The 10864-nt window shown below is 42.3% G+C and overlaps 1 protein-coding gene across 1 annotated transcript; it reads right to left on the reverse strand.

The window, feature by feature from the left end:
• Positions 1-686: 686 nt before the first annotated feature.
• On the reverse strand, positions 687-10710 carry tamalin (trafficking regulator and scaffold protein tamalin). Its single transcript, XM_004560430.5, has 8 exons — positions 10362-10710; positions 8447-8499; positions 7096-7150; positions 5131-5233; positions 3973-4066; positions 2852-2918; positions 1999-2065; positions 687-1521 (listed from the first exon to the last, which is right to left on the reverse strand). Exons 1-8 carry the CDS (start codon positions 10554-10556, stop codon positions 1046-1048), a joined length of 1110 nt encoding a protein of 369 aa, XP_004560487.1. The 5' UTR covers positions 10557-10710; the 3' UTR covers positions 687-1045.
• Positions 10711-10864: the final 154 nt, after the last annotated feature.

The raw sequence follows: 10864 nt of genomic DNA on the forward strand, positions 1-10864 counted from the left end.
ATGGGTCAGCTGGGAGCCAGGAATGAAAAGACTCCAAGCGACCCCCGCCCAACAAACGCTCACACACCCCAACACCCAGCGAGCCTTTGGACAACTGAAGCCGCCATGGGAATATGGTAGTGTGGAAGAGTAGGAATCAGCATTCGCCTGCAGGAGCTGAAAGAAAGCGGTTGTGTTTGGAATTCTGGGTCATGCCTTTCTCTGCACATTCCTCACTATTCTCACAACAATAAACTGTGTCAGAGCAGATACAACAGCTTCCATTCTGGATATCTCACACCACAAAAAAAGCCTAAAGCATCCCAAGCCGCACGCTAACCTCCAGAACTCGGCTGATAAGATTCTTAAACGGTGGAAGAGTTGTGAAATTATAAAAGCTTACTATATTTAAAAGCATCACATGGAGCAGAGCACATCTCCACCAGGGGAAATTACAGATTGTGTGTACACTCGGGGTCTTGGCACTAATTTAAGCTTGGCAGCTACAATTCCCACAAACAGTTGTGGCTTGGGGAGGAAAATAGCTTTTCAAGCAAGTTCTGCACAAAATAATACGCATATAATCATCAGCCACAAGTTTTATTTTTGGGAACCGTGACCTCGAGTAGAGAAGACAAAATATGATCAGCCTGAGTCATCTGAAGTCATTATCAAAGTTTTTTCTTACAAAATGTTCTGCAACGCAGTCACAATGATCATCGGTGTTTTATTCAGCTGTCAAAATTAAACTTGTGCATGCAGTACAAACTGGGACATCCTTCATTCTGAACATGCAAAAATAAATAAATAACTTAGAACAAACAAAAAAAAAAAAAAAAACAACAACAACTTATGTACAGCCATAAAACACTGAATGCTACCGAATGTAGCTAAATGTCCATTGGTCTACCCATTTAAACAGGAAGAGGTGCAACTACAGAACCAATACACTTTGGTCTTAAATTCTTCACTCTTTGGGGCTGCTTGCTGTTTTCTTTGGCACTTTAGTTTGGCAGTAATTATTACTTTAAGTCTTTAGTTCTGCTGTCTGTGAACAGTTTGCCGCTCACAGTTTGCTCTCCTCCTCCTCCAGTGGTCGGTTTAAGCCGGGGATGAATTTGAGGAGGCGTCTGCGGAAGCTTTTCTGTTTGGGCTTCCTCTGCAGCGTGGCTCCCGGCTTCTCCCCCGGAACGGACGACGACGACGAAGATCCTTTGACGTAGCTGCGAGTGCTGGCGCTGCGGGTCAGCTGCGTCTTGGGCGTTGAAAAGAACTCGCTGGTCGGCCGGAGGCGCTGCAGCTTCGGTAACTGTTCTTTCTTTTTTTCTGCACTGTCAGAGTCCACGCTGCCATCCGCCTGATATATGCAGGTTTGGTAGAGAGGGTCATCCTCGGTGGCCGTGCTGAGAAAGCTGGCGCTGCTGCTGGTGCTGCCTGTGCAGTGCAGGGCTCTCTGAAGCGCAGGGCTAGGAGCGCCGAGGCTGCCATACACACCGGCTGACTCCAGGGACTCATACAAGGCGGCGTCACTCATTACTATACCTGCGGTGAAGAAGGGCAGCGTGAGGACATGGGAAACTGACCAATTGTAAAGAAAACATGAATAATAAATGAAAAAAAACACTGCTTTAATTTTCTGTGAGTCTTGTTTGCCTCATTTTGCACAAGCGACCACCCGACTATAGCAACGAGCTGTTTGTTTTCTACTATGTAATCAGGACTTCCTGCAAAGCAGCAGTCATACACATCCTGATTCTCTCCCCCTCAAGAAGGAGGTAATGTGATTGGTACAGTTTGTTATCAGGATGACATAAAATGTTCTGGATACATATACATGAACTTGTTTTTAATTAATTTATGGTTTGTTTTTTTACATTTGGGATTTAGTGTGACCTGGAATTTGACTACATTTTGGAATCTTGTCTGGATGTGGAAAAAGTACTAAGTAGAATAGAATAATGCAGACTCTGTATGCATGTACAAGTTGAGCTGCACAAGGCCAAAAAAAAAATCACCTACCATGAACAAGGCGCTGCTCCTGCACCATCAGTGAGCGATATTCATCCCATTTCTCATGAAGCGTTTGCTAAAAGACAACACAAGATATTGGAATTGATTACAAGAGGAAAACAAAACAACACAACATACAGACAGGAAATCCACCACCCTCATGTGCAACCTTTAAAAGCAATAAAGCTAAATCATCTGAGCCCACACCACAGGTGTACTAAACAAAAAAATAAAATAATAATAATATTAAAAATACGGTGCCAGTTTAGATCAGTGCTTGAGCAGGTAACCAACATGCCACGTGGCTAGAATTAGAAGCTACAGACTAAAACGGAGTTGAAGATGGTAAATCTACATGTCATAGACTGTTAACTGAAGTTTAGACTTGTCATCGTTGCATAAGCGGCCTTCACTCATTTCACTTTTTTTTTTTTTTTTATCTTTTCATAAATGAGTCAACAACCACGTCACATTTATTTACACATTAACATTTACTTCATCTTGTGCGTCAAACGTGTCGTGTTCAGCAGCAGGTTTTAAAATGTTGGTTTATTCTCTCAGGCAGCTGTGTCGCTGAGGATTAGAAAAAGGACAGCTGCTGTAATCTTGGGGGAAAGCTCGCTCACTTAAGGCCACTTCACAGGCAGCTCGAGTCAAGAATGTGTGCAGCCATCAGTGGGCCTGCTGCACAAACTGCTAATGTAACAGGTGGCGGTGCTGCTGGAGGGACAGGTGTGGAGGGAGGGAGGTGTGGTGTCTATATCCAGCGTGTAACTTAATGTTTAAGCGGGTGCGCATGTGTGAGAGGCTGCTGGACGCTCATCCGTTCTGACTCACCACTGACAAACAGTGAACAACTCACCTTTAGATACTGCAGCCGGGCCTCTAGTTCAGCTTTTCGAATTGAGTCACTGTAAACCGTCTCCAGCCTTTAAACAAAAAACCAGAAGGCAGTAGAGTTAACAGGCGTAGCAGGAAGCGCATAAAAACTACAAGGGCAGAAAACAGCGATTTAAAAAATAAATAAATAAAACTTGACCATATGAAAGGCTCTTTTCATAAAGTTAGTAACAGGAACGGGTTTGGTTTACAAGCAAGGGGGGAGAACAAGAAACACAGTTTCCACTTAAGTGCCGCAAATCTGTTCAAATAACATGAGCGAGAGAACATACAGAGCTCGTTTTCACTCTAACAGCTTTTACTGACTTGAACTGTAAGTATAATTTGATGATGTCAGTCTGTAAAGTGTGTCTACACTGGCGCTCTGATGCGGTTCGCCTCACTTCTTCTGCATCAGCTCAGAGAATCTTACACCATGCTAACTTTCTTTTAATCTTTTACAAGCAGAGAAGGGGGTTGAAGAAGACTGTGTGGTTCAAATTAAAAACACCCACTCAGCACACCGACAGATAAGGACTCTAAACGGCGATGTGCCAGATAATAAAGCTGAGGCACACAAATTATTCTAAGAGAGTTAAACGAGTACAATACGGAAGGATTTTTAAAGTTAACCTCAATTATTTTTCACGTTTTTCCTGGACTCCAAAAACAGAAATAGCACCTTCTGATTGTTTTCCTATATGCAAGTGACAATAAAAGCAAACTGCCAAGTTATGGCAGTGCAAATGTTTACCATCTGCATTGTTAATGAAAAACTGTAACTAACATCTTTCATGTTACCTTAACAGAATTCAGGATGTACCGCCTCTCTGACGTTAATCTCAAAACCAAAACGGCATTTTTATGAGAAATTATTCTCATCTTTCCTGATTTGGCCCTCTGTTACCTTTCAAACTTATTTGGTTTCTGTTCCCATGTGAAACACATTCACTTTTGTTAGAGTTAGAGAGGTGAACCATGAAGTGAGCATCCTGTCAGCTCTATCAACCGTTTAGCCACCGCGATGAACTGAGCATACTTATTAACAAATTCAGAGGAAAGTGTTTTGAAGCCACTGTTGTTGGGTTTTGTGAGTCTGTGTACCTGAGCGAGTTCCCACTGGCTCTGATGAGCTGAACGATTTCCTTGTGTCGAAACCCCTCCACGGTGGCTTCGTTCACACTTGCGATGGTATCCCCTGCACAAACACAAATATACAAACGTGTATGTTAGCCAGCCGCGCCTCACGAAGCAGCCAGATGAGGCACACTTCTGAAGGAAACCTCAACACATGTGCGAGACAAATGTGGGAGGACTAGTTCGCGTCTTCGTGGCATATGGCTCGTCACAGGACCGCAGAAAAGCGTTTATTTGCCATTAAACCGTTTACATCTGGGTAGCTGTAAAGTCGCGTATGTCACAAAGTTCTACTTCAGTTTCATCAAAGCAGGAAAAGATGCGGCGTGGATACTCGTGTGACAGCATCTTTTGTGAGATTTTAGCCTACTTTGACCTTTCAAAAAAAAAAAAAAAAAAAATCCCCACTGCGATGAAGTCATTGTGTTCACAGCAAGACTGAGAGTGGGGGGGACAATGGAGCGAGTATGCAAGGAATTTAGGAAGTGAAACTAAAGTGACAGACGCAGGTTGAAGAAAATAGGCGGTAAGAGCAGCAGCACATAATCTCCTTCCCTCTTTTTTTGACATAATGGAAACATAACACTGGGTGTGGACAGCTTGTGACTGACCAATCACAATTCACTTGATAAAATATTTTCTTGTCTTTCCCCAGTCTCTCAAAAACACAAAATATGAATGCACTTCCTGGTTTAATTAATTAGTTATAACACATTAGCTGTTTGTAATTTTGACTTTTTCTCATTTTTTAAAATTCATTTTATTTTGTTTTTTTAAGAAGGAAGCCAGACATTAAAAAAAATATCACTTCCTTCAAAGTTAATTTGCTTTTGTGTCATTTGCCACATTGGTGAGTAGTCGATCACCAGCTTGTTTGTTGACTGGGAAAAATGAGTAGGGATACAGTCTTCTTTGTGCTTCCCTAAACAACCAACAGAAACTCACGAGTGCTTATGTTGACGCACGTTACACAAGCGTCAGCTGGCAAACAACGACCTGAACCGAAGCCTCGTGTCACGCTCGCTTCCCCTCGAGTCTATTTCAAGTTTTTCTCCAGGTTATTTTAGGCTTAAATACAGCTCAGATAAAAAGAGGAAAACATACAGAAGGAGGAAGTTTGCTTACCAACTTTAAGTCCTGCTTGCTGAGCCGGGCTGTCATTGTGGACCTTACACACAAACGTACACATCTCTACAGAGTTTTGGTCCTGATGGTGAAGACCGTAAGTCTGAAGGAGACAGAAAAATCACACTGAATAAAAGGAACTCACACACACACAAAAAACTTTCCCAGCCTAGGTGCCGTCTTATACGTGTTGTAAATGAATGTGGCAACGCTGAAAAGCCACTGAATAACCGGCAGAGGAAGTCATGACAGACAATGCAGGAAAGAAGATATCACTGAACACGCGGAGATGTGACGCAAAGAAGCAAATGAGGTTTTCTTCCCCTCGTCTGATGAAACATGCCCGGTTGATGCGCCACACTGAAGTTATTTTAATGCCCCGCTCATCACAGTTCACAAATCAACTACTATACACCACTAAATGTCAAAAGGAAGTACTGTAACAATAATTTGGAAAGCTACAGCTATAAAGATAATAAAACACAAAAAGACAAATTACAGTTGTAATTACTCTTACTGTTCTATCATCACATGACCAATTTCATAACCAGTTGTTGGGTTTTATTAACTGCTGCAAGAGAAAAGTGACAAGATTGGTGGTGGTGGGGGGGGGGGGGGGGGGGGGGGAAAGGAAAATCAACAAGAAATTGCTGTAAACTAATGGGTGAATGACTGAATGTAGTGTGAAGCGCTTTGGGGTCCTTAGGGACTAGAAAAGCGCTATACAAATGCAGGCCATTTACCATTTACTCAGGGGTAATAAATGTCCCCTATAACAAGTAGTATTTACTTTTGAAAACTTCAATCTGACTCCAGGATATTGGGTTGTATTTGCTACTTTAACCTAACCACATGACGTGAGCATTACTTAAACTCAAAGGCCAAATATTTTGTTGTTCTGGCAACCGTTTTTGTAACTTCCATACATATTTGCATGCTCTTCCTAGTTTCTGTCACCACAGCTCCTCTACAGAAGGTCAGACCACTGCAGAACATAGACTTCCCCTAGCAGCAAAACTGTTAGTCAGCATGCTGCTGCTGAAGGAGCTTCTACCTTACAAAGAGAACCAACTTCCAGCTGAGAGAAAAAAAGAAAACGAAGTATCCCATAAAATAAAATTCAAGTTATAAAAGGCTATCTGCTCCCGAATTCAGCCTGACAGATTGTATCCTATTCAAATCAGCCTGATCCTGCTGCTCGTTTCCTTCTCACGCAACCATGCAAATATTGTTTCAAATGCAAATATCACATTGATGTGCTCGATCCTCGACTCCCAGTATTAACAGAGCAGACGGCGAGAGAAAAAAAAAACAAAACAAAACAAAAATTTGTCTTTCTCTGTCTCTTTCTCTGTGTAGCATCAAACTTGTCCTCATGATCTCACTTCCTTCTGGTCAGGAAGGGTGGGAACGTGCAGCAAAAATCCAGAAATAGAACAATATAGTTATATCGCTTCCTCAAAGAAGTACTTCAGTCCAAGAAGTCTAAAAAGACCGCCAAAGCACGATAATGTGAAGATGTACTCGCACGCTTTAATCATTTAGCAAACTATTTAAAGAATGAGGTCTGAGCAACAGAGCCGATATTGTGAGGTAGGGAGCTTCAGGGCACACGAGTGAGATCAGAGACAAACTGAGGTCAGAAGTGAAAAGTTTCTGTCTGCTGAGCAGGGCAGAGCGGGGCAGGTATTACATGGAAGGCATGTGAATAAACCACACTGCTCAAAATACAGATGCTGGGAGAAAAAGTACAAATAAAAGCATCTCCACAGTCATGGGATTAACATCAACGGGTTTATTGATGTATTGACTGATGTGTGACCTTTCCTACACAGAACAGGATGTACAAGCTTCTGTCACTTAGGTTTTATCATGTGTGGACAGAGATAGTGGCGGATCGTGAAAGTGGCACTCGAGAAGTTCAGAAATCCACTCCAACCCCCCAAATATCACTCCCAAACTTACCTGAATCTCAAAACCAAATGCCTCCTCTTCTTTTTTCTCCAGGACCACCACCTTCCTAAAATAAAATGATAAAAGGAACATTTTGTCACTGTTAACTGGACAAACTCTCCTCTGGGTTTGCTGCAGCCAACGCTGCTTCTTTTACGTTTTTAAAGGTAGCAGTGCAAAGACCAAGTGATCGTGTAAGAGTCATGTCGGTCTAACAGTTGATGCCTAATTCTTTTTAGTCTTAAAGGAGGTATTCACCTTCTGATTCAGTTGTAGAATCAAGAAAAATAAGAAGGTTAACCGGTACAAACAATCTCAATAAACGATGGGTAAACAAGGGGGGGTTTGTCAAGGGTGTACCCAATTATAGCTGGAATCAACTCCAGCAACTCCACGACCCTGAATGGGACATTTAGTTACGACAATGGGCGGATGAATGGGTTTTATACTACGATTTGGACAAAATAGGACATTTATAGATGTCGCCTTGAACACTAGGATATAGTTAAGGAGAAGTTTTCACTGTTTCCAACACAGCAGAGGCATAAATGTCCTTTCCTTTTTTAAATTTGATGGGGGTTACATGAACCACAATCACGGCTTTTTAGTTTTATCTCTAAACTCGTAGTCTTCAAAGCCAGCAGAGTCTGTGTAGTTGCTTTAGTTTCTGTAATTTATGCAATGGTGTGTGCTTACATTAGACATGGTCAGTTTGAAATGATAAGGTCAGGGTGTGACACTGTAGGATGTTAAAGAGCGGGGATATCCTTTAGAGGCTTATATCACCTTTCTGTCACAGGGACCATGGAGTAGGCTGCCCAGAATGAGATAAACGATGGTGCAAATCTATTCTAGCACAGTCCAATAATAAAAGTATGGCTTATGGTTTTAGAGCTCGTTCGAACATAGCTTAATGATGTTTATTCTGACGCATCCATAAAACAGCCTTTTATGTACGTCAAACACAAAATTCAAGAGGAAGGATGAGTGAAAGTCAGTGAGAGGTTAATGTCTGTGTTTCTCTGCATCCTTAACTAAACTGCATAACAAAACTCCTCCACTGGCTGCACAGGACTTCCTCTGTATGCAGGAGCATGTGGACGTCACATGCAGACGTACAGTAACAGTACAGCGGTCTGTTGGAGTGAGGCTCAATGAATATTTATAACCTCCCTTAACAATGGCTTTAATCAGTGTTCCCCCTGTTTGAACAACTGCCAGTCACTCCGATATGAGGCTGCTCGCCCTGAATCATTTTTCTGAGGAAGATGCCATCGTGAAAAAATTCATGTGAAGGCACAGTGAGAGGGAAAAATTTAAAAAGTCCAAAAAAAATATCAGAGAAAGATGAGGGATGTTGTACCTTTGTGGTTCTGGCGTCTGCGTAAGGGGTTTCCACTTCTGTAAGCCGCCACCCTGCAAGGAGAAAACGAAACAAGATGTGAAGCATGTCACACACCTGCGTAGCTTCAAGTTTACTCATGAGGATTTCCCCCCCTCCGGGCATTTCCTAGGCACACCTACTGAGCACTTCAGCGATCAGTGGCCAGTCCATCCAGTCGTCTCGAATAATGAGCCAAGAGTGTTTTGGTATTGTTAAGCTACTTAACCTACATACCAGCATGGAGATATTGTTGACAAAACCAGAAATGCGTGACTGCTGCTCTGTTTACTCATTACATCAAAACAAGTTGCACGCATACCTACAAGCATAACAGCAAATTGGCTGCCTTCAGGCACAAACTGTCAACCAATCTAAAAACTGCAGCGCTGTTTACACCAAGTTCAGTCTATTAAAAGAAGCAAATAAGACACAGAGGTGAGCACAATAACAGCATTGAGAGAAAAGCCAACTCACCAGCAGGAGCAGTTCAGGTCCCCGCCCCACCTAACTGTGTAAATAAGGCAGGTATCTGTCCAGAAGGCTCCACTAAAATCACTTGAATCAATCCACCTCTGTTCCAGCTCAATCATTTTCAAATCCTGCTCCAATGAAAGGCTGCTTTGTGCTACAGTCTCTCTGGGTAGTAAAATGTTGCTTTCTTTATGTCCCAACACTTACAGAATTGACCCAGAGGAGTCTCAATGAGTGCATTTATTCCCAAATACCCAGAGAGACCAACAGGGGTGGCTCAAGCAGGATCTCCATCCCAGAGTGTACACAATGCTGTGTTGTAACCCGGCGCACTAGCGTATGTGTGTGGGTTTAACTATGCCTCAGTCACAACAGGGCACTGTGAAAGGAGTTTTTCCAACTCTGATGTGCTCTTTGGGCAGAAACTCCAAAGCAAGTTGAGCAACAGAATTCACTGAAATCAGCTTCATGAGAGGAAAATAAAAGCGACTGATGCAGTAGCCAAACAAATTTACAGTATAAACATTAAGCATTACGCAACATGGACTAAAGGATGAGGGCTGTCAGAAACCGTTCCTAAAATCCAGACTAATATGTAGGCCACGGGTTAAAATCATTTCCCCTGAAATAAGAAGACTCAGGGCCAATTTATAACCAATCAGATCACAATCAGCCACAACATTCAAACCACGGCAGGTGATGTGAATAACAATGATCACACTGATCCTCATGCTGACCCACCCCCACCTACCTGCCCCAAAGTCAACGGCTGTCCCTAACTGCAAAACAGCTCAGGGAAGGAAGAAGACAAACAGCCCGAAGCGAAAGATCCGGGCAGGTGATCTGCATGCTGTGACTAACTGCTGTAAGTTTTAAACAAATAAGCACGTCCCTCCGGACTCTGTAGCGCATCCTGTAGCTCTGATGCAACTTACTGTTAAAATGACAACAGTGACAAACTTTCTATGAATCATCAAATGCAAATTTGCTTTTGTAACAATCTACCTGTTCTCAACTAAAACTCTTATCAGTCATGAGTCATGTGTTTAATCTTAGAGATCACTTTCATCTAAATAAAGATGTTAAGGCATAAAGAACATGGGCGAAGTCTGTTTCATGCAACATAAGATTCAGAGTCTGGGTGGGCACCCTTGCCCCTAGATGGGCTGCTATAAGATGTCCTGTGTGGCGCCGACCAGCCACTCACTGGATACAATAACTTACAATAAATAAATGCTTAAATAATAAAAGGACTAATAGGAAACATACAGAAATTACTGTGTAAATGGTTTTTGCCTTGTAAGTTAAAAAAAGCACTAAATAAATTTAATAAAAACTTTAATTTATTAGTTTACCTGCCAAAAAAATAAACTTTTGCAGGTACATTCAGCTAATAAACTTTTAAAAGGAACAGTAGCAATACCTTTTTGTAGTTTCTGGGCAGCGTCCCCCCCGAGTAAGCCAGGGTCTTGTAGTTGTAAACCTCCGAGGAGTTGCTCGGTGTGTCCATAGTCCTGCAGCTGTCCGACTTTGACGAAGGGAAATAAATGTCGTCTTGAGATGCGGGACCGCTGTCCGGTCCATTGGAGTTCACCTTCTTCAGCCTCCTGAACGTCATTGTTGTTGAAAATGAAAACTGAAAAAAGTAAAAATAACTTTCTTGGTGTCCTCCCACAGAGTCTGAAACCTGCCGAGGGAGATGCTGATCGAATTTGGAGCTTCAGCGTGGAGCTAACTACAATTTCTCTTGTTTCCTTTGAATAGTTTGGAGGCGGGGACTGTTTTGAGGAACACAAATGAGTGCCAATAGCAACAGAGACTTGCCTCCTCCGCGGTGCCTTCATGTGCACCTCGGATCTTTTCTGATTCGTATTGAAACAACAGCAAACAGTGTTTATCAAGACAAAATAAATAAATGCCGTTAGT

The sequence above is a fragment of the Maylandia zebra genome, linkage group LG20 (genome assembly GCF_041146795.1).
Source record: "Maylandia zebra isolate NMK-2024a linkage group LG20, Mzebra_GT3a, whole genome shotgun sequence".
NCBI lineage: Eukaryota > Metazoa > Chordata > Actinopteri > Cichliformes > Cichlidae > Maylandia > Maylandia zebra.